This window comes from Mauremys reevesii, linkage group 1 (assembly GCF_016161935.1).
Source record: "Mauremys reevesii isolate NIE-2019 linkage group 1, ASM1616193v1, whole genome shotgun sequence".
In the NCBI taxonomy this organism is placed as follows: Eukaryota; Metazoa; Chordata; order Testudines; family Geoemydidae; genus Mauremys; species Mauremys reevesii.
The window spans coordinates 151,411,221-151,435,375 of record NC_052623.1 but is presented as its reverse complement, the minus strand read 5'-3'; the positions used below and the strand labels follow the sequence as shown (position 1 = coordinate 151,435,375).

General features: G+C 37.7%; 1 protein-coding gene across 16 annotated transcripts in view; it reads left to right on the top strand.

Moving 5' to 3' along the window:
- The window catches only part of DMD (dystrophin), a 2,035,724-nt gene that overhangs the window by 857,893 nt on the left and 1,153,676 nt on the right, over positions 1-24,155 (top strand). For all 16 annotated transcript variants that reach the window (XM_039486264.1, XM_039486496.1, XM_039486317.1 and 13 more), the window contains 8 exons: positions 4,210-4,355; positions 5,310-5,522; positions 9,023-9,136; positions 11,357-11,512; positions 14,362-14,532; positions 17,411-17,593; positions 18,802-18,936; positions 20,148-20,297. In XM_039486264.1, coding sequence (XP_039342198.1) covers positions 4,210-4,355; positions 5,310-5,522; positions 9,023-9,136; positions 11,357-11,512; positions 14,362-14,532; positions 17,411-17,593; positions 18,802-18,936; positions 20,148-20,297 — 1,268 coding nt within the window. The remainder of the gene's footprint in view (positions 1-4,209; positions 4,356-5,309; positions 5,523-9,022; positions 9,137-11,356; positions 11,513-14,361; positions 14,533-17,410; positions 17,594-18,801; positions 18,937-20,147; positions 20,298-24,155) is intronic.

Below are 24,155 nucleotides of genomic sequence, written 5' to 3'. Positions count from 1 at the left end.
AGCCAGCTTTCCTGGACTCCTTTCCCCGTCATATTAGCCTCCCAGGGGATCCTGCCCATCAGTTCCCTAAGAGAGTCATAGTCTCCCTTTCTGAAGTCCAGGGTCCGTATTTTGCTACTCTTTCTTCCTTTTGTGAGAATACTGAACTCAACCATCTTATGGTCACTACTGCCCAGGTTGCCACCCACTTCTATTTCCCTTACCAATTCTTTCCTGTTTGTAAGCAGCAGGTCAAGAGGAGAACAGCCTCTGGTTGGTTCCTCCAATGGTTGCACCAGGAAGTTGTCCCCAACACTCTCCAAAAACTTCCTGTATTGTCTGTGCACTGCTGTATTGCTCTCCCAGCAGATGTCAGGGTGATTGAAGCCCCCTCATGAGAACCAGGGCCTGTGTTCCGGAAACGTCAGTTAATTGTCTGAAGAAAGACTCATCTACCTCATCCTCCAGGTCTGGTAGTCCATAGCACACGCCCATGACATCACTCTTGTTTCTCTCAACCAGCTTTTCTCCAGTTTGATACTGGAGCTCTGAGCAATCAAACTGTATGTAAGAGCACCCGCTTACATACAGTGCAACTCCTCCACCTTTCCTCCCCTGCCTGTCCTTCCTGAACAGTTTATAACCATCCATGACAGTGCTCCAGTCACGTGAGCTACCCCATCAAGTCTCTGTTATTCCAATCGCACCATGGTTCTTTGACTGTGCGAGGACTTCCAATTCTTTCTGCTTGTTTCCCAGGCTTCTTGCATTCATGTACATGCACCTAAGATAACTAGCTAATTGCCCTACTTTCTCAGTATGAATCAGGAGGCCCCCCCTATTGCACCTTCCTTGTGTTTCCTCCTGGTATCCCACTTCCCCACTTATCTCAGGGCTTATCCCGGTGAACCTAGTTTAAAGCTCTCCTCACTAGGTTAGCAGGCCTGCCTGCGAAGATACTCTTCCCTCTCTTTGTTAGGTGGATCCCATCTCTTCCTAGCAATCCTTTTTCGCAGAACAACATCCATGGTTGAAGAATCCAAAGCCCTCTCTCTGACTCCACCTGCATAACCACGCATTTACCTCCGCATTTTGACAGTCCCAACCTGGGCTTTTTCCTTCAACAGGGAGGATGGATGAAAATACAACTTGCGCCTCAAACGCCTTTATCCTTCTTCCCAGAGCCACATAGTCTGCAGTGACCCGCTCAAGGTCATTCTTGGCAGTATCATTGGTGCTCGCGTGGAGAAGTAGGAAGGGGGCAGCGGTCCAAGGGCTTGATCAGTCTCAGCAGACACTCCATCACATTCTGAATTCTAGTTCCACGCAAGAGCACACTTCTCGATTTTCTCAGTCTGGTCAGCAGATGCATGACTCTGTCCCCCTTGGGAGGGAGTCCCCGACCACCACCCATTTCCTCCTCCTGGGAATGGTGGTCGTGGAACCCCCATCCATAGGACAATGCATCTCATACCTTCTGGTTGATGGGGTCTCTTTGTGATCCCTTCCCTCAGATGGCTCTTCCAAATAATTCTCCACAGTAGTACCTGTGCAGAGAGCCTGAAAACGATCAGTCACCTTTGGTAACTGTACCAAATAATAATAGTGGTTATTATTCCCTTTAGGCAGAAATCAAAAAATGTCCAACAGAGCAGGGTTCACATGTGAAAAACAAGAACCTTTAAAAAAGGAAAATCTATTATTCCTGAAGTACTGAGATATAGTGTAGTACTGAAAAAAAATATTTATTATGGATAAAAGTGAAAACTACTGCAAAAGTACATTGTATAGCTGAAAGTGGTGTGGAAAAAATGAAATGGAATTTACAGTGTTCCAGTGAAAATAAAAGTGGCTTTTTAAAAGCAATATTTAATATTTAAATCAGTCTGCCACTGGCTAGTTGAAATTGGTATATTTTTGATCCTGTATGAATTTTTATTTAGCTCTCTGAATAGTGTGAAACATAATTAATTTAAAATGCAGAAAACTGCTAGCTATGTTTGTACGACTTTTAAATTATTTCTGGCAGCGTTTTCAAAATAAAAGACTTTTGTAGAGCCTGTTCTAGCAACAATGCTAATATGTTTCCATCCAGTTCTGAGATCTGTTCCAGAAGTGTGTGTGTATATATATATATATAATATACACCTGCAACAAACTGTACACATTTCACTAAAGGTATTCTTGTGCAAAAAGCATTTCTCACCAAGTTTATTTTCCAACATGGCTAACCAGACTTTCTGGCCAGGACCCTTCAGAGTGCTCAAGGTGTTTGGTTTCTTTGTCTCCTCAAGTGAAGGATGCCAAAATGGGTTTTTCTTTCTGTTTAGAGCTTCTGAAAATTCATTGACTATGCTTCAAGAGGCAGAAAGGTTTCCTGTGGGTGTAATCTCTATTCCCATCAAGATTAGGTGGTCATCTTTCCCCACTTGCCTTCCTGATGGCTTTGTTTACCTTGCATATAAATATGCTTTTCTTTGTCTTTGGTCTCACCTTGCCCAACTTACATCAGAGACACATTCAAGCAAATGGAATCACATCCCTTTGTCTGAAACAGGCATGGTTTAGGCACTGTTTGCCAAATGCATTTTCAGAACACATTTTCAGCACATATCTATAAAGTCCTTTGTGGGTTTACCGTACATAGAGTGACAACAATATTAATGATCAGTGAGTAATTAGTTTTCCAGTGATATATTACATACCACCTTTTCGGTATATAACATGACAACAGCTGACTTTGGGATGATCTTAGCCCTCGTCCAAGCCCTGCCTTTCCATGTACACTGCTATTTTTAGCACTATAGTGTTCCACTCCTGGAGCCCTCCCTCTGCTGCAGGGAAAGACTCCAGGAGAGGGCGATGGGCCTGGCAGGAAATCCGATTTGAAAAGACTGATTTAATGGACACACTGTCCTGAATGGAGAAAAGCAGGAGGAATTCCCTTTCCAGTGTTTTCCAGGTCAGATGTTAGGGGAAACTGGAATTTTGGATGGAGAAAGTATACTACAAGAAAGCAACACTTGTCCCTCACAACTGCAAGCACTTTTTCACACAAATCCACTGTTACCAGTCATGATGGCCAAGATTTTTAAAAGCAAAAAGTGAAAAGTTGGGCAATTTGTGGGTGCCCAACTAGAGAGAGCTTACAGGCATCTGATTTTCAGAGGGTGGGTGCTCAGTGCTTTTGAAAATCAAGCCCCTTTAAGCAATCACAAGCCAACCACCGCAAAGTTGAGGCACTCAGAATCACTGATCGCGTCTCAAAATCTTGGTCAAATTGCATTCACTGCTTTATTAGAGTGTAATCAAGATGACATTGAAAACCTTATGCAAGTACAAACTGTCAGTTCTGGTTTTTTTAACACTATGAAACATTCTTTCTAAAATATCTTTTTGAAGACATGCACAATGCAGATATAATAGAGGTACAATAGTTTTGTGGCATTTTCAGTTTAATATGGTGTGGCAGAAATTGAAAAATATTTTATTTTCAAGTGGCCATTAAATCCGTGTGTGATTTCTCAATGACTGCAGTGCAAGCTATGGTGGAAGGCAGAAGGGAGCAACTCTACTTATGAGATGCTCATGTCTATGCCAGATGCTGTCTATTTAAGACATCTGTAATGTCAGTTTAATGGGCACAGTCCAATAAAATTCAGCCTGAATTTCTCTTTTACGCTAATGTTATAAGCTTTTAACAGCTGTCCTAAGCAGAACATTTTACCTTAACAGATATGCTAGACACACTAACATGAGCCATAAAATGGTGATGCCACTTCCTACAGCAGTTCTAAAAGCAAACAATAGGTCCAAACAATAGAAAACAAGAGAAGATACAGTGGTCTGTCTGTCTGATATCAAAAATAGCCGTGTTTAGGTATATTGTGCTGTAACTACCAGTACCATCCCACTCTGAAACTAAAGAGCCAAAACATATTAAGTAAAAAAAAAAAAGAAGAAAGGTGGGGGGAAGTAAATAATACATGTAAGTATGAATGCATAAATTATTCAAAATGTTTTGTCCTCCAGTTCTTCTTTGGGTACATTTTTGAAAAGATCTAGCGGTGAAAATCTGTTCCTATTGAAGTCAGTTGCAAAACTCCAACTTCAAGAGGGCCAAGATTTTACCTAGGACATCTGAGTATCCTGACAATCACATATAATTCAGTTAAGAGAGAATGAAACATTTTAAATTTCTTCTCCTTTTTCTCCCTGCATTTGGTTTAGATTTTGACAGTTTGCCTCCTGCACGCTATAAGGAGACAATGAACACTATCCTTTTGTGGATCCAGCAGTCAGAGACCAAACTCTCCATACCTCAGGTTATTGTCACTGAATATGAGATCATGGAGCAGAGACTCAGGGAACTAAAGGTAAGTGTATGGACTGTGAAAAAGCCTTCTGATTGAAAAACACAAGAGGGTGGAACTTCTGCTGGCCTAAATCATCATAACTCCATTGACGTCAAGGAGCTATGACTATTTACAGCAGCTGAGGATTTAGCCCAAAGGCTGTGGGTCGGGGGCGCTACTTACTGATATTGAAAAGTCTTCTGAATGTTATTGAAAAAAGCACCAAGTTTGGTATTTGCCAGTTGAAACAAATACTTAAGGTACTAAACAACTTAGGGGAATAGCTTTTGTATCTCCCCATGAGAAACAAAATGCTCTCAGAGATATTTACAGCTCTTAAGCAGGCATTCAGCTCATTGTAATGAATGTTTTCATGTATGCATTAGAATCTAGTGTTATCAACAATACAGAACATTTACTTCTCTCCATCCCAATCTGCAACTCCTGTCAAATTTCCAAGCAGAGACAGATGTGGGATGTGCTTTGCCAGTGGGCATAAAGCTTCTCTGCATGTGGACTTTTAGTATTGTTTTATTATCTGATGGCTAAAGAGCATTTTACTGGATGCAACTGCCAATGAAAATATAGAAATGCAAAGCAGAAAATATCTGGTCTCCATGCTGATCAATATATTGATCAATATACTGGTCAATCCTTAAAGGTAAGTGTATAGTAATCATTGGGGCCATAATAAATTATTTAATGGAGTATAGAATGTCTCAATGAATTTAATTATCCATGTATTTATACCATTAAAATTAACAACTGAATGTATTTCTAATCAGCTGTTTTCTGAATAAGATTAAACTTTTACTTAGGTCATGGTGAAGTGTGTAATCCTTTTCTTTTAAATTATTACAAGAATTGTTCAGCCATTTGCTCAATAATATTTTACTGCTTCTGGGGGGGAAAGTGTTCAAAATAACTCAGTATGTTCCAAGTGAATTAATATAATGTTAATTTTTCATGCCACAGGCTTTGCAAAGTTCTCTACAGGAGCAACGAAATGGCCTAAACTATCTTAGCACAACTGTGGAAGAGATGTCCAGAAAAGCCCCTGCAGAGGTCAGCCAGAAATATCGATCTGAAATTGAGGGGATCCTTAGCCGCTGGAAGAAGTTATCAGCTCAGCTGGTAGACCGTTGCCAAAAACTTGAGGACCTGATGACTAAGCTCCAGCAATTTCAGGTTACTAGGGTTATCCCTCTTTCTCTCACATATACACACCCATCCATCTTCTCAAGTAACATAACAATGTTTATATATGCATGCATTTTTATATATTTCTGCAAAAGTTAATTCTTGAAGTAAAATAAGATAGAAGGGAGGAGTCTCAAGTCAATCCATGTGTGAGATTCTTACATTGCAATGGGTATTTGAATCAGAATAAAGGCACTTTAAAAATTCTAAACCTTTGGCAGGTACTAAGGTGTTGATTGACTGATGCAATGATGATCCATTTGATAAATTAGTATAAGAGTGAAATCCTCACCCCACTAAAGTCAATGGAAGCTTTGGTATTGACTTCAACGAGTCCAGGATTTCACCCAGAATTCTTACCTTTTGCCTGTTTTCGCTTATGTTGAAAACAATGACAAAGCTCCTGTTGATTTCAGCGAGAATAAAGTCAGGCCCCCAACACTATAATCCTTCTAACACTTTTCCATGCAACTCTAACCATTTTGATTTCAATGGATTACTTTCATCGTCATTATCACCGTTACTTCTATTGTGGTAGAAACTACCAATGGTCACTAATCAAGGATCAGGACCCTATTGTACTACGCACCTAGGTAAAATTATTTATATACAAATTTGCAGGAGTAGAGCCCTAGATTGTTTTCTTCATGGCAGAGATCTTATGTAGACACTAGTTGGCAAGTCACCTGACACACTGTTGGTGCTCACCAAATGAACAACAAGATTGGGGGAAATCTGGACAAAAATATTGTAATATGTCATTCATGTCTCAATTTTTAATATATTTCTGTTCCATTTGTATATAATCCTAAAACACATTTTTTTTCAAATTATTCTGATTAATCAGGCACCAAAATTCTGAAAATATTCTGCAGAAAGTATCTTTAAATTTTTATTCTATTCTCCTTCCATGTAAACGATCACTTAAGTACTCATAAAGGACAAGGGAATGAAAGTAACACTGAAGCCTTTTTCAAGGTTGACCAACACAATGCGAGTTGTTACATACAGTGCTCCATTTACAATATATGAATATTTCAGTCCCTGTCCTTGGTTTGTTTCAAGTAGAATTTGATTGTTGCTTTTGTGTTATGGATTATAGCAAAATAGGATTTTTTGAGTGAATTGAGACCACTGTTTCCTATTTAATCCAATACAGTCATCTGGTCAAGAATAAATGTTCTGTTAGCAGGGTCATGGTTGGTCATGTATCCCTGTTTCTGCAAAGAAAAACACAGTAGAAGAATAATAAAACATTCATTCATCTGATTCTCTTTGATCATAGGGGAGTTTTGACCACAAAATAAATAAATAAATAAATCATCATTAGGTAATCAACAACATAGCAATTTAAGAAGACCCCAAGAATCCTAAATTTGGTTTAATTGGTAGCACTTTGATTCCGAAAATAATGGATTTGGCAGTCATAGCAAGACTTGGGTTTGTGTTAATTGCTAATATAATGAAATATTGGGAAGTATGCTGTTTAAGATACTATCCTTTCCTTAAGAAATTTAAATTGTTTTTTTATTCATAACTGCTGGGTTTCTGGGTAGAAGTTTAGGAAGATACCATTGCCATTTTGAAAAAGACAAACTTCTGTGTCTTAAATAGCATTACATCTCTCAGTAAAACACTTAGTTTTGGAAAATATAATTTGCACTATTTCTGAGCGTGGATCACTGCACAACAAGTGTACAATTCATACAAAATTCATTGCTTGTATATCCCTCTAGTATACTTTGAGTATTTAGTTAGCTTTGGTAGTGTCTTAGCTATTGCTTCCTAATGGAGTGTATGGTAGAGGTATATGTTCAAATCACTACTGATAGCAGATAAAGCATATATTCATTTCAGAATGTGGTCCATTTATTTGATCTTCACTGTTTTTTAAGAGTAATCTCTGTATCCTGGGTTAACAAAAGGAAATCTTCAAATTGGTCCTTTTCTCTTTAATGAAAAATGTTTTAATACCTGCATGTTAAAATACTGAAATCTCATAATAAAATATGATTCTGGATTACTTTTACTCCTTAACAACAAAAGTCCAGAAGAAATCACTTCATTCACTCTTTTGGTAATTTTGGTATTCATGACTTTTGTATCATTATTTTTTATTGATTCAATTGATTTTGCAAAGTAGCCTGGTGCTATAAAAATGACAATCTGGTGTATTTTCTTTATGGGTTATCTGATATGTATATTTGAGCGTGATTTGAACAAATTTGGGGCACAATATTATTTAAATGAGAACTGTCTGCTTTAAAAATATAATAATTGAATTATTATATTGTGTATAATGTTGAATGTGCATTTTACAGATGTTGGGAAAGAAATACTTTGAAGAAAAAAAGTGATACTATTTGAGTGTTAATTTAGCAGCTCATCATTTGTATAACTTGGTGATGATGATGCTCCTCCTTAGCTGACACATTAGCCTTTAATAAAGGGATAAGATAAGCTTCTCCCTGACTCCTAAAGGCTAACCATTAGGTCTTAGAATTAGATTTCAAATGTGGTTGGATCAGGGGATAGGGAATCAGGATTCCTGGACTCTGTTCCTAGCTCTGGCACTGATTAATTATGTGACATTCAGAAACCAACTTAGAGTTTGTCTACACTGAAGCTAGGAGTGTGCCTCCCTTTGCAAGTAGTCAGACACATGCTAACTCTGCTTGAGCTAGCACGCTACAAATAGTAATGTAACCAGGGGTAGCATAGATGGTGGGTTGGGCTAGCCACCTAAGTATATACCCAGGGGGTCTGAGCAAGTTTGTACTCGGGTGGCTAGCCCAAACTGCCACCTATGCTACCCCTGGTTACACTACTATTTTTAGTGTACTAGCTTGAGCAGAGCTAGTGCATGTTTATCTACTCATTCTGCGAAGCGTGCTTCCAGCTGCAGTGTAGACCTGCTCTGTATCGATCTCCTCTACAGTTAACCTTGGAGTAAACATAGTACTACTTCCTTATTTTGCAAGGGGCAGTTTTTCTACATGGTGGCCTCTTAGTGAAATAAGATGGTAGTTTCGTATGCTTTTTTAATAATTGTGTAAAAGGAAACTTCAAGTGATGGTGAACTGCAATTAAAGGACAATTTTAAATAGTGGGAGACCCTTAGAAGTAGTGATATATAAGTGAAAGGTGGTATTCTCATTCTTCTTCTTGCTGTTTTGAAAAGAGGAGGGAAAGGGTTTTTGTATTCTTACCATTAACAAATCAGAGAAACAAAATCCAACCTGTTTATTCCTGGAAACAAGAAATGCTGGGTCTAAAATAATCAAAATGCAGGCCAAATGGTGAAAGGCAACCCCCCTGCCCCCCCCGCAAAAAAAATTATTTGTTTGTTTGCATTGCTCAAAGTGCTGTAACCTCTTCCTAATTTTAGAATTATTTTGTGATGAAGTTTAGTGATAGTGCCATGATGAATTCTATTATCACCAGTCAGTGTTTGTAGCATACAATAGAATGTTGTTTTTAACAAACAGAGTGACACTAAAACCCTGAAGAAATGGATGGCTGAAGTGGATGCTTTTCTGAAGGAAGAGTGGCCTGCCCTCGGTGACTCAGAAGCGCTGGAAAAACAGCTTGAACAATGTACAGTAAGTAGTCCTTGTGTACTGGATTCTTTGTGTGTATGTGGCTGGGTGAGTGTTTAGAAGAAGAATCAACCCAAACTTTCGCCTACCTAGAAATAAATTTAAAACTGAATCTCTTGGTTTTGAAGGAAATACTGAAAAAAAAACCAGGAAGTTGAACATACAAAGGGAGTAACACGGATGCTGTAATACTGTATCCTTGTGGTATGTCCAGACTGACAAAGCAAGAAAATTTGCTTGCTTCTTGCTTGCATATATATACCTGCCCCTGGAAATTTCCACTACTTGCATCCGACGAAGTGGGTATTCACCCATGAAAGCTCATGCTCCAAAACGTCTGTTAGTCTATAAGGTGCCACAGGATTCTTTACTGCTTTTAAGAAAATTTGAAATATTGTGAGCTCCTTGGAGCAGGGGCCTCCCTTAAGTATTTGAAAAGTACCTGGCACTTGAATAAGTTCTACTGCAAATAAAATAAATAATAATCATAATATGGTGAGAGCATACTTTGCCCCCAAGATATCATCTACTTTTTTTTCTTGTTGCCATTTTCTGGTAGTTTCTCATTTCAGGGAAGCAGGAGGCACAAAGTTGAGAGCCAGATTTGTGTCTCTTAGACTGGTATAAATTCAGTGTAATTCCAGTGGAGTCTATGGGCCCAAATTTGTAGCAAGTGTATAAAAATAACTCCTTTGGAAGTCAAACACTTCATTAAAAAGCTGAAATTCTCATCGTTGTCCAAACTTTTCTTCTCCTCACCATCTCCATCATGTGAGAAGCTTTGCTGTCCTTCATGGTATTCTAAGTGATCTTTGATTAAATGTTCAAACTCAGACCAAATCTTGTCCCTTCTCACTTTATAACACTTCTGCAATCTGTTCCTTCCACTTCCATTTCTGTTCTTCACTCCCACTTTCAAAGCCTTTGTTCATACCATGATCTCTTCTCAAGTCTCCCTCCTTTAAGCTATCCAATATTCAGCAGCTGAAATTACCTTTTCCTCTTCTGTTATGACTCTGTCACCCCCCTTTCATGTCTCTTTTCTGGCTTTTTGTCTCTTTCTGCATAAAGTTCAATCTGCTCATTCTGGCATTTAAGTTGCTGCCTGAGTCTTCTGTCATGCTCAACTCACTTCCTTTGCTGTTCTAACCTTTTCCCTCCCTTTCCTTCCTTCTACTTTTGCCTTCATGCCTGTTTTCACACTGCTCCCTTCACTTGTCTCACTGCCCTTCTTAAAAGGATGAAACATCCTTGTTTTCTTTCTTCAAATGCCTCCTCAAAACCTATTTCCTTTGCCTTGTTGCCACTACTGACTTTCTTTCCTATGCAGTCTATTCCTCACTTATCCTACCAGAGCCTGTAATTAAAAATGATCAGAATGTATATGATTTGATTCCTGTACGTGACTCAGTTTTTGTTTGTTTTAAACATAATCCCCTCTTTCACTGTACTTTTGTTGTACTTTATGCTTTGTTCAGTTTAGATTGTACAGTTTTGGGGAACAGGAACCTTAGTCCCACTTCTCTATTGAGGCTCTGCTCTGCTTCATGCAGAAACAGATAGAGATGGAAAAAGTAACTTTATGCCACTAGAGATCCTAACAGGTGACAATACAAAACTTCCATTGACTTCAGTGAAATCTGAATTAGAGCTGGTTAGAGGCTGAGCTAGTCTCGTGCAAATTTCAACAGCCTTGGGCTGATCTAATTTGCCTCCAAATGAATATACCCCCAGGGGCAGATCCAGCAGCTGGGAATTTCCAGAGCAAAGCATCACACAAGCCTCCCCACAAGGATGTAAGATGGGTAGCATACAGCTACCCACAGGGGGATAATTCCTGTGATAGTCAAGGAAGATGGCTTTACACACCATTTGCACCACCAGAGTGGTGCAAAGGGACCGAATCATACTGAAGACATGAGCCCCATGTCTCTTCAATATTATGCCATATTATAATTCTGTATAAATGTTATTACTACTTTTTTTTTCTTGCATAGAAAAGCTAATCATTTAAACTCATTTTAAGACTGTTCATCCTTCTACACTGTATTTTGCATAATATTGTCTGTTAATTGTGGTCATTTCAACAGAGATCTGGACCAAACACACACATAGTAGCAGAATATTTTATGCTCTTACTTTATTGGACAGATTTATAGAAATGGCATATCTGTAACAGCATCTGCATGTGTTATTTTCACAAACCTTCTACTATTCCTTTAGGCCTTAGTAAATGATATCCAGACAATCCAGCCCAGTTTGAACAGTATTAATGAGGTTGGGAAGAAAATGAAGAATGAAGCAGAGCCAGAATTTGCTTCCAGAATACAGACAGAACTAAAAGAACTCAATGCTCAATGGGAACACATTTGCCAACAGGTACTGAGTCTCTTGCTGTGACTGGTTCTCTTTTAATTAACTTTCAGATTTCTCATTGGCATAATTCCTCCCCCTCTGTGCATAGCCAGTCAATGTGAGAAAGAATCTAGATATTTTTGGTTCAAGCTAATTAACCTTCCATTATACAAAGTTTACCTAGCATGTAGAAATATATGCAAAGTAGATATCTTAAACTATGCAATTTAGTCTAGCTGTACATCTTATTGCTGATGTAAAATTAGCTCTTTACAAAATAGACTTATTTTGCAAAGAGGTTTCCATCTGTCGACATATAAACTTCTGCACTAAGTTTTTATTAAAACCATTCTTTTGCTTCTGATATTTTATTATACTGACTAGTAATTCTCAAGATCAAGTCCTTCTAGTTTTCAAAGTTCAGTAACTTAGAATTATAACTGATATCTACCCATCCATTTAAATTAGTGTCACAAGTGCCCACAAATGTAAAGGACAGGTGGTATGCAGTACTGAACTGAAAGGATAAGTGTTTTATTTTGACTATGTTCATGGTGAACCAGTGATCTTTACCAATAAAGAAAACACATCAAACAGCTAGCAGTCATCAGTGTAAAGTTACCACTTTGTATAATGTGACTGCTAATGGCATTACAAAGTATAGCTCATCCTTTACAGTGTATAGTATTGTATATTAGGTATTCTACTAATGTTTCACTTGTTTTAGCTTTAGTCCTGTTAATTTGGGGTTATTTTAAGCTATTTTTGTTTGTGTACACTTTAAAATAAGTCCCCATGTTTACATATTAAAACTGTTGACCTCAAGAGGGTCTGAAGTTTTCTAAACCTTTCTTAAAACACACAAATACAATGATTGTTTTGTACTTTTTTGTTAATATTAAAATTGGCAATTTTAAAAAAGCGATCTCTATATTTAGTTCATTATAAATCATTCTATGTGGATTGACCAATCAGGATCCTTTCCCGCAAACTGAAAGAAATATTCTTTCTTTGCTCTGGATTGTCTTATATAAAGAAAACTAAAGAAAAATATTAAAGATGATCCATTCTTAAAGAATTTTAATGAATCCACTTCAGCATTTCTTGGCAGATCACTGCTTTCTTCTTATTTACAGTGGCAGAACTGTTCAGCTTTACAGATCGCATGCCCTGAGAACGTCAGGTGATATTTTTGACCCGCCAAGAAACGCAAAAGCTTGTCTATGTATACCTCTCTCTCACTCTCAAGCTGCTTTTATATAAAAAAAGAATTTGAAAAATAATGTGACTATAGTGAGCAACCAGCCCAGGATTGTTTTTCAGTGTTATGCATTCTGAATGGTGACCTAAAATTCTACAAATTTCCATTACATACACTTTTAACGGTAGTTAAAATGAACACAAACCAAAGTACCTCAGGTTTTAAAATTAGATTCTGGCCCAGTATTGCCACTTGTCATACTTCACTTACCCATGCTGCTGAGAGTGAACCATACAATGCTTTTCCATCACCTCTGTCACTGGACACTTCTTGCCTTTTATGCTGAGAACAACAACAACAACAAAATCGTCTGGTGAATTTGACATCTTTGCCATAAAAAGCAAACCTTCAACTTGAGGAACTGAATGTCTGTGTTCTACTCATTCTTAGCCATATTTAAACAAGAAAGTACAGTATGTTACACAACAAATTTAAACTTGAGGTATATTTCACTAAACACTCTGTTGATCAACCGTACTACCATTATCCTCTATAGAAGGAATCCAGCAAAGAACCCAATGCTTACCCTTGCAAAATATAACTCCATTCAGAGGTTTAGAGATAGTGTTATATAAAGCCAACAGTTTAAAGGTTTCCATTGCATGGATAAATATCTGAGGCAGATTAACAAAATAATACTTTGCCCTCTCTGTTTAGAGATTTTTCAGCAGAAAATCTTAAAATGCTTTACAAAAGTGGGAAAATATGTTTATCCCCATTTTATAGAGGGAAAAACTGAGGCATGGATTGTGTAAGTGACTTTGCTGTTGCAGAATGGTTTAATTGTATCTGCTGGGTTAACAAGTTTGTAAAAATTACTGCTGATGTAGTATGCTTCTCTGATATCTGGAAAGCACTTACTTGGCCCAGTTCCACAGTTCTTTCTCAAAGAGGTCCCTTTCACTAACCTGCCTTGGAGCTTTTAGTTGTTTATTTTCATTGTGCAGTATTGATGTATGTAGAACTTGTTTTAAAGATCTGCTTTCTTTAATATCTCATGTACTGCTTGCTTACAGAAATTCTAGTTAAAATTCTGCAGGGGGAAAAGCTTCTAAGTTCTTGATAAAACTTGTGGGTGATTTGGTTTTTTTTTATTATTATTTTTTTTTTATGGCTTGCATGATATTCTTGATGTAGTATTTCTATCTAATATGCTGATGATGATCAAAGTATACATTGCCAGTGGGCATTCTTAACATAGAAACTTCAATACTAGCTATTAAATACATGTAAGAAGTGCATATTTCAAACTGCAGGCATTTTTAAAAAATGTGAGGAAAATCTGCTAAGATTAGTACATATGCATGCAGTGTGACCTACACCTTTGCAGATAAGGGAGAATTGCCAGAGGGCAATCATGTATTCTTTTATAAATCTTATTTGGCCACTTGAAATGTTATCTGTTATGGGGCTGCTTCTAAACAAGATGCAACTTTGTGCGCCTTCTGACTCAAAATAGGTACTTGTTAGGCCTCAACTTTTAAAAAAAAAATCAATATTTATTTGATTCATTGTTAGCATCTGTAGTTTTTGCTTTTTACAATGATGATGACCTTTATTTTTGTGCAGTAGAATCTTGTATCAAATACCATTTCATGCTTCTTTCTTAAAGGCCTATGCTAAGAAGGCAGCACTAAAAGGTGGTTTGGATAAGACTGTTAGTCTTCGAAAGGATTTGTCAGAGATGCATGAATGGATAACACAAGCTGAAGAAGAATACCTGGAGAGGGATTTTGAGTATAAAACACCCGATGAATTACAGAAAGCAGTTGAGGAACTGAAGGTAAAAGGCAGACTGACTGGTTTAATTTATGTCTGAAACTCTTATTTGAAGCCATCGCTGCACACAATCTGTTTGGTCATTTAAAAGAGTTGCTTTTTATATCTAGTTGGAAAATCTGAAATTTGAAGTGATAGGTGGCTTAAAGTAATTTGTTTCAATTTGGAGTCTGTTGAAAGATATTTAAATCTTCACAGTTGTCTGCTACAAGGTTTGGTTGGTTTTCCCCCCTCCCATTGCTTTATTGGATTTTGGATTCTTTGCAGTCTGAGCATTAATTTAATTAAGCAATAATTTCCGAAGAATCAGTTGTTAGCAGTAGTTAACCACTAGATCATTACTCAATAAATCAGGGTGAAAATAGTTTGATTGTTTAACTATTACATTAAACAGAGGGAGACTATAATGTAGGACCTGAATTCAGGTGTTGTGCATTTATGATTTATTTATGATTTATTAGTGTATAGTCTAGATCAACTACAAGACATGGGCTTGATGCAGGAATTTATGGTGTGGGTTATGCAGGAGATGATCGTAATGGTCACTTTGGCCTTAAAAAAACCCTCTTTGTTAAGCAGAGGGTTTTATGGAAGTTTGGAAGCATGTACCCCTGCAGCTGAACAGTTTTTTTAAAAAATCATGTAAATTCCTAAAGAAATCAAAATGGGACAACAGTGATTTGCCATGAATGAAATGTAACCCCATATTAAAAGTCAGCATATACTATTGGGATATAATTAATATGCAGAAATATCTATATTACAATAGTATCAGAGGGGTAGCCGTGTTAGTCTGGATCTGTAAAAGCAGCAAAGAATCCTGTGTCACCTTATAGACTAACAGACGTTTTGCAGCATGAGCTTTCGTGGGTGAATACCCACTTCGTCGGATGCAAGTACTACTTGATTTATGATTTATTTATGATTTATTAGTGTATTATGATTTATTAGTACTACTTGCATCCGACAAAGTGGGTATTCACCCACGAAAGCTCATGCTGCAAAACGCCTGTTAGTCTATAAGGTGCCACAGGATTCTTTGCTGCTTTTATATTACAATAGTTCATGGCACTTTTACATTACACTATCCATTGAGACAGGTGTAGTAAGACAAATTATGTAAAATTTCCTAATGGGTCAATTTCCCAGTGAAATGCAGAGTGAGTTTTTGGCCTAGCACAATACTTCATACAAATATAAGAGAATAAAATCCCGTTACTGAAGTCTGCACATACAAAACATGCAATTTTTGACCAGATATAAACAGACTTAAATAATTGCCCTTCTCTCCATTACTTTGATCATATCTTGAATACAAATTCTAACTAACAAGACACACATTAAAACCTCCACTACCGTTCTTGTCTGATACTTGTACTTACCCGGACAGTACTTCTACACTACTGAGCAAAAAGATAATTCTCAGCCTAACATGGCTTAAAGGAGAAGCAGGTAGGAAGGAAGGGCATATTCCCACCTGCCATATCCATTGGCACATGGAGAGGGCCCAGAGCTTTGGGGGAAGCATTCAAAACCTCCTGAAAGGATGTTGTAGCAGATACATTCCTCCTTTTGTGCTGAGAAGCTCCAGGAGGAATTCCTCTTGAACCTCCCACTGGGGTGGTGCAGAGCTACACTACTCCAATGGGGTACAACTGGGCCCATAGGTCCCAGTCCTGAAAAGAATTATGCAGGTGTTTAACTTTAAACATGTGAGTAGTTTCAAGACTCCACTGGGACTTATGCGCATACCATTAAGCACATGTCCAAGTCTTTGCAGGATCAATGTCTCCATCTGTAAACATTTTGGGGCAGGGAACTGTTGTCTTGAATATCTGTAAAGGACTCGGCACATTAATGATACAATATAAATAAACATTACCTTATTATTTTTAGCAATGGCACAGTAATGTCTAAAAGTACCAGTCATAATCAGGACCCCATCTGTTGGGTGTTTCACAAGCCCCTAAGGAGAGACACCTTACCTGCACTGAGGATCTTCAATTTAATTAACTCATAACTAATGAGAGTAACAAACAGTAGGAGGGAAAGAGAGCACAGATGAGGGTAACAGTAATTAGTTGTTGTGATTACATAGGCTAACAATAAGAGCAGCCTGGTGGTTAAATATGGTTTAATTATTTTTAAAATTCCCTGTTAAACTGTGGTCCTCTGAGATTGCTTAACATTTGCATTTCTTTTACCTTTCTCACTGGGATCGCTGCTCACTTCTTACTGCATCTTCTTCCAAGACCAAGCCATGTCCACACCTCAAGCCTTCCATGCACCGCTGTTACCCCAGACTGTGCTATTGCATGAGGGAAGGATTCTCTCCCTAAATCCTCAGCTGATTCTGGGGATGAGTGGGATGATCCAAAGAATGCTCACACTGAAGCTCAAATTTGAAATACAGCTGTGACTGGGGTCCTAGACAGAAATTTGATTTTTTTTTAAATCTCCCCAACTGACTGTGCACTGTTAAAGATGGTTAATTGAATTTATTTGGAAGTAACACAAACGATGTTTTAATCTGTAATGTCAAGTATTGCAGCATTGGTGCTTGAAGCATTTTCTCAGCAAGTATATTATTGAAATTTTGTTTTGTTTTGTTTTTTCACTTCTCCAAAAGATTCAGTAGTTCTATATTGTATAACGCATTTTTTTGTTATTCATGATAAACTTGTATGTTGCCTCCAAAATGAAAACAAGATGAATAAATTTTCATTGCACTATCAAAGATGATATCAGCGTGGTTGGGCATTACTTCCTTGATTCTTCTTTCTTTCAACCTAAGTAGAATCTTGATGCAATTATTTGAACTCTGATTTCTTCTCTACAAGTCAGGTACAAAGTCATGACCATCATTTACTTCTATTTTACAGAGAGCAAAAGAGGAGGCCACACAGAAAGAGGTGAAGGTGAAGCTACTCACAGACTCTGTGAATAATTTTATAGCAAGAGCTCCACCTGCAGCTCACGAAGCCTTAGAAAAGGAACTTGACATATTAATTACAAACTACCAGCGGCTCTGCAGCAGGTTAAATGGAAAGTGCAAAACTCTGGAGGTCAGCTATTTTGTTGGTCTTTAATATTACAACTAGTCAACTGCAAAAATAAGATAGGCGCTGGCAGATGGATTAGCAGATAATAAACTCTTATCTTTGTCCCCTTTACTACTGTCATGCTAAATAAACTGTGCTCATATTAAGTTGATGTAAATATAGTTCACAACCACAGAATCACAATAGTTATCCTGATGGAGCACAGTTATATATTCAGCAATGTCTGGCTAAACATAGTGGAGAGTGACCTACCACGGAGATTTTAAACTTGGAAAGGATAGTTAGGTTTATGGAGTTTCAGAATGTTTTACTTACAGTGACTTTGCTTAGGTAGATAGCCAAAGATGATATAAAAATTGCAGATTTTTAAATTCTCTGAGAATAACATGTTTAAGATGGGCATTCAATGTTTTAGCATTCTGTTTTAAATTCTAGCATCTAGGCAATCCTCAACTATTGCATTCAGCATGGCTTAGAATCAAGTTTTATGTCTAAAATATAGTTCAGTTGAAACTATGAAAGCATTGTTTCTTTGAAACATATTATTAATTGGTTTTCAGTAATGGATTTAAGAAAATTGATAACCCATATAACTTTTTCTAGAATAAATCTTTAAAAGTTAAATTTACATCTCAAAGGCTTAGAAGAAAATTGGAAACAAATATATATTGATTAAATAAAATACAGACATTTTCAAAATCAGAGCAACTGTGAGGATTCTATTAAAATCAACTTGTTTTCACTAGACTCTCTTTATCCACTATTGTATTGGTCTTTTGTTGAAGCCACCAGGCACTTGAAAGCACTCTGGACATTCATGAAACTCTCATAGATGCCAATAACTCTGGAAAAAACTATGCTTTGAATGTATTATTTGAAAAATGTCTGATTGACTTTGCTTTTATCTACAATGACATGTGATCAGTTTATTTTTTAAAGAAGCATGAAACTATTTAAGTACTAAATGAAGAACTTGTGATGAGCCCATTGGTTCTGTACATGTGCAAAAATAATTTTGAGATTTGCTTGCTCAGGATGGAGAAAGAATGTAGCATGTGGTATTATAGAGGATATGGGATTGAACAGAGAACTTTGGAGGGAGAGGACTGAGAGAGAAGACCCTATTTTGTGGGATTAATGCCAGGAAGAAGCATCTATGATTTTCTTTAAAAAAAAAAAAATTCTATCTAAATGTACATTTTTTTAACCAGGAGGTATGGTCATGTTGGCGTGAGTTATTGTCCTACTTGGATGCAGAAGATAAATGGTTGAATGAGATGGAGCTGAAACTCAAGGCAACTGAAAATATCCAAGGAGGTGCAGAAGAGATCTCAGAGGCATTAGATGTAAGTGCTGGTTTAACTGATATAAAATATCAAGACACATACTGAATTATACCAACACCACTGTGGAAAACCTTCCATTGCAGATGAAAGAAACCATGAATCTGCATAACTATTTGGGAAGATCCAGACTATTTGAAGTCATAATTTGATTTTAATGTGTGTGCATGTTTTAGGCAGATAACTACCATGTAAATAGAATAGAGTAATCTCATGTGAAAATACTGTTTCTCATGTATGTTGATAATAATAAAACATCCTGCTCTTAGAAATTCTGGCACCACTGAAGTCAATGGCAAAACCATCAATGATTTTAGTGGGGTCCATATTTTATCCTTAGTGCCTGGTCCTTTCAGTCTTTATTCATTATTTATGAAGGCAATGGGCTATCTAAGAATTATGTTTCGGTTTGTCTACATGAGGATAAAAGCACCACTGCCTGGCCCTGGCTGGCTCGGGTCAGTTAACTTGAGCTCATGGAGTTTGGGTTGTGGAGTTAAAATGTGCTGTGTAAACATTTGGGCTCAGGCTGGAGCCCTAGCTTTGGGACCCTCCACCCTCACAGGATCTACATAGCAATCTTTCAGCCCTGGAGCCGAAGCCCCACAAACTCAAGTCAGCTGAGCCAGGCCAGCTGCAGGTTTTTTATCCCAGTGTAGACATACTCTTCTTCTTCTCAGTGCATCAAAGTGCAGAAAACAATTAATTAATTGGATGGTAACTTTGCACTTGGTCCCCAATCCAGTTAGAATACTTAAGCAAATGCTTAATTTTAAGCACAAATCACATTTGATGGGATTAATGCAAGGAGGATGCTATGATTTTATTTATATAATGTTGATTTTCTATTTCAATAGACATTTTTTCACCAAGAGGTATGGGCATATTGACATGAGCTATTGTCCTACATGGATGCAGAAAATAAGTCAATGGTATTATTCATGTTTAAATTTAAGCACGTGGTTAAGTGCTTTGCTAGACTTGAGGCCTTAGTTGCTAAAGCATGATTTTAGTAATGCATAATGCACAGTACTTTGTGGCATAAATATGAAATTGTTTGATACTTTGATCTGATGTCTGTATTTCAATTGTGTCTGAAATGGAGGGTTTCTTTCTTACACATTAATGAGAGATGAGTGCTTTTCAGACTTTTCTGCTGGTCTGAGAAAAAGGAGAACAAACTGTGATTTTTTGGGTTTGGGTTTTTTTCCCAGTCTCTGGAAAGTTTAATGCAACATCCAGAAGATAACCGCAATCAGATTCGGGAGCTGGCACAGACTTTAACTGATGGTGGAGTCTTGGATGAATTGATCAATGAAAAACTGGAGAAATTCAGTACTCGATGGGAAGAGCTGCAACAGGAGGTACGTATAATATATCATCCCATTTTTTCATTCTTTTGCCTTAAACAACTAGCACTTTAGGAGTTGACCTAATTTCCAAAAAAATAAAATTTGCTCCTAATTGTATAGGATAATTGAAAACAATAAGATACAGTATTACTATGCTTCCTTGTATTGTTAATGCAGTGCATAGCAGATAGTTTTACTTTATAAATACGGGAATTGCTTGGGTAGCCCTTACACTTCAAAATTCAAGTGTCTTCCTTTGAAAAATATCAGTGGTGAATTTAATATTAAAGAGCCCTATTCAGCACTTCTTACTCAGGCAAAACTCCCCCTGGGAAGCCAACTGTTGTTTCAAAATTAAATGTCAAGTGTAATATTCTTTCACAAGTATATTTTCTGCCGAGCATGTCATAAAATGAGCACTCATGTCAATAAATAGCTTCATCGGAAAACTTCAATAAAGAAAATATGTTTAACGTGAGGAGAGTGAAATTTGTGCATCTGACACAGTTCATAATGATTCTTTTTGATGTGGCAGTCATTCAATCTGCTTTGACTGAGACTGAACACTTATTACTAATTCTTTGACAAAACCTACTAAATTCTTTATCTTTTTTACTGAGAAATCTGTTCAGAACTCTCTCTCTCTCTCTCTCTCTCTCTCTCTCTCTGAGAGAGAGAGTTTCAAAATCCTTTTAGTATAAAAAATAAAATAAAAATCATGCTCTGGTGTTGCCAGGAAATATTTTAAATATTATTTCAATTGACAAAATAAGTTTCATTTTTCAAACTAAGGTCTACATGGAAAATGTAGTTTAGTTTGAATGAAAAATATATTTATGAAAGTATGGGGTATGTTTGTAAAGGTAGCAGAGAAATAAGCAAGTGATAAAGAAAGGTTTTCTGAAATTAAGTCGTAAGGTGAAAATCTTTTGACAGCTGCTACTGTGGTTTCTTTTCACTGTCTGACATGAGTAGAAATGTAGGATAGCTAATAATAAAAAAAAAATTACAGGTAGTCACAGCTCTGTGTCACTTTCCAATGCCATCCCAGAGTGCTTATTTATCATTCTCATTTTGAAAAGTACCAGAGTTGAGTAAATGAAGACTAAAAATATTTCAGGAATAGAAGTGGCCTGACTTTATTATCCAATTGGACCATCACTATTATAATAGGGACTAGATTGCACTGGTTACTTTGGTGTTCTATGAAGGTAAAATCATGGGATTATCAAAAAATGTTTCATTGCTCTTTATTGAGTGGATCAAACATACATTAAAGTAAAGTAAATGCAAAACTTTGGTGGGGGGGGGAAAATCAATGAAAAACGTTCAATGTGATGTATTAAGTGTGAGAGACAGCAAGAGAAAAACATGGGAAACTAGACTGCCTTTGCCATGAAAGGAAAATGAATTTTAACTTGCCAGTCTGTGGTATGGATCTGTGTTTTATTTGGGAGCTAGACTCTAAGGAAACTTGAGTGATCGTAATTTGGGAGGTCATATCAAATTACTGTACTTCAAGAAACTTGTAACATGAGGGGTTTGCACATGTAGCCACTTGTGAGCCAGTGTGCTGATGCAACAGCACCCCCTTTGGTCAGACAGAGCATTGCACAAAGTTTACTTAATCTGGCAGGATGGCCAGTCAGCTCCTTTTGCCTGAGTCTCTATGGTAGTCCCATTCAGGGCTATGAAATGGGTTAGTCTAGCTGAGGTGTGTGGGCTCTTCTCCTTATCCCTGTGGGTTTTGGTACTTGTGGGATTTGGAAAACCCTTTAGTTTATAAAGCTGAGGGATTGATAGGGGAACCCAGGCTCCCCACTCCATTGGGTTATAGATCAGGCCCTTTAAACCAGGCAGGGGGAATCAGTCCTCAACAACTCCTCCTGGTGTACCCATGGCTCCTTCCTATCTACCTTGGTTTCTGTCGGCTTCTCCAGACTTTAGATCTGGTCATGCCCTCTCTGCTTGCCGGCAGGAGTTTCCATTTCCAACCCGCTTGCTCCTCCGGCAGCAGCTCCACCCCTCTGCTTCTCAGCTCTTTTATTCTTCCAGCTGCTGTAAGGCTGCCAGTAAGCCTTGGCTGACAGTTCCTGCATTAATCCCTTGGCTGCCCGGCCAGCCTGAAGTACATACACCCCATGACATCACCATTAATATCAATTGGGGATTATGCAAGAGTATTTAGCAGAGTGGGGAATGAACCCCTGAATATCTCATTAGATTCATAAGAACATAACATAAGAATGGCCGTACCAGGTCAGAACAAAGGTCCATCTAGCCCAGTATCTGTCTACTGACAGTGGCCAATGCCAGGTGCCCCAGAGGGCATTGATCAAGTGATCTCTCTCCTGCCATCTATCTCCATCCTCTGACAAACAGAGGCTAGGGACACCATTCCTTACCCATCCTGGCTAATAGCCATTTATGGACTTAACCACCATGAATTTATCCAGTTCTCTTTTAAACGCTGTTATAATCCTAGCCTTCACAACCTCCTCAGGTAAGGAGTTCCACAAGTTGACTGTGCGCTGCGTGAAGAAGAACTTCCTTTTATTTGTTTTAAACCTGCTGCCTATTTATTTTATTTGGTGACCCCTAGTTCTTGTATTATGAGAATAAGTAAATAACTTTTCCTTATCCACTTTCTCCACATCACTCATGATTTTATATACCTCTATCATATCCCCCCTTAGTCTCCTCTTTTCCAAACTGAAGAGTCCTAGCCTCTTTAATCTTTCCTCGTATGGGACCCTCTCCAAACACCTAATCATTTTAGTTGCCCTTTTCTGAACCTTTTCTAGTGCCTGTATATCTTTTTTGAGGTGAGGAGACCACATCTGTACACAGTATTTGAGATGTGGGCATACCATGGATTTATATAAGGGCAATAATATATTCTCAGTCTTATTCTCTATCCCCTTTTTAATGATTCCTAACATCCTATTTCCTTTTTTGACCGCCTCTGCACGCTGCGTGGACATCTTCAGAGAACTGTCCACGATGACTCCAAGATCTTTTTCCTGACTCATTATAGCTAAATTAGCCCCCATCATATTGTATGTATAGTTGGGGTTATTTTTTCCAATGTGAATTTACTTTACATTTAATTTCATTTGCCATTTTGTTGCCCAATCATTTAGTTTTGTGAGATCATCTTCACAGTCTGCTTTGGTCTTTACTATTTTGAGCAGTTTAGTATCATCTGCAAACTTTACTACCTCACTGTTTACCCCTTTCTCCAGATCATTTATGAATAAATTGAATAGGATTGGTTCTAGGACTGACCCTTGGGAAACACCACTAGTTACCCCTCTCCATTCTGAGAATTTACCATTAATTCCTACCCTTTGTTCCTTGTCTTTTAACCAGTTCTCAATCTGTGAAAAGACCTTCCCTCTTATCCCATGGCAACTTAATTTACGTAAGAGCCTTTGGTGAGGGACCTTGTCAAAGGCTTTCTGGAAATCTAAGTACACTATGTCCACCAGTCCCCCTTGTCCACATGTTTGTTGACCCCTTCAAAGAACTCTAATAGATTAGTAAGACACGATTTCCCTTTACAGAAACCATGTTGACTATTGCTCAACAGTTTGTTTTTCTATGTGTCTGACAATTTTATTCTTAACTATTGTTTCAACTAATTTGCCCGGTACTGACGTTAGACTTACCGGTCTGTAATTGCCGGGATCACCCCTAGAGCCCTCTTTAAATAATGGCGTTACATTAACTAACTTCCAGTCATTGTGTACCGAAGCCGATTTAAAGGACAGGTTACAAATCTTAGTTAATAGTTCTGCAACTTCACATTTGAGTTCTTTCAGAACTCTTGGGTGAATGCCATCGGGTCCCGGTGACTTGTTAATGTTG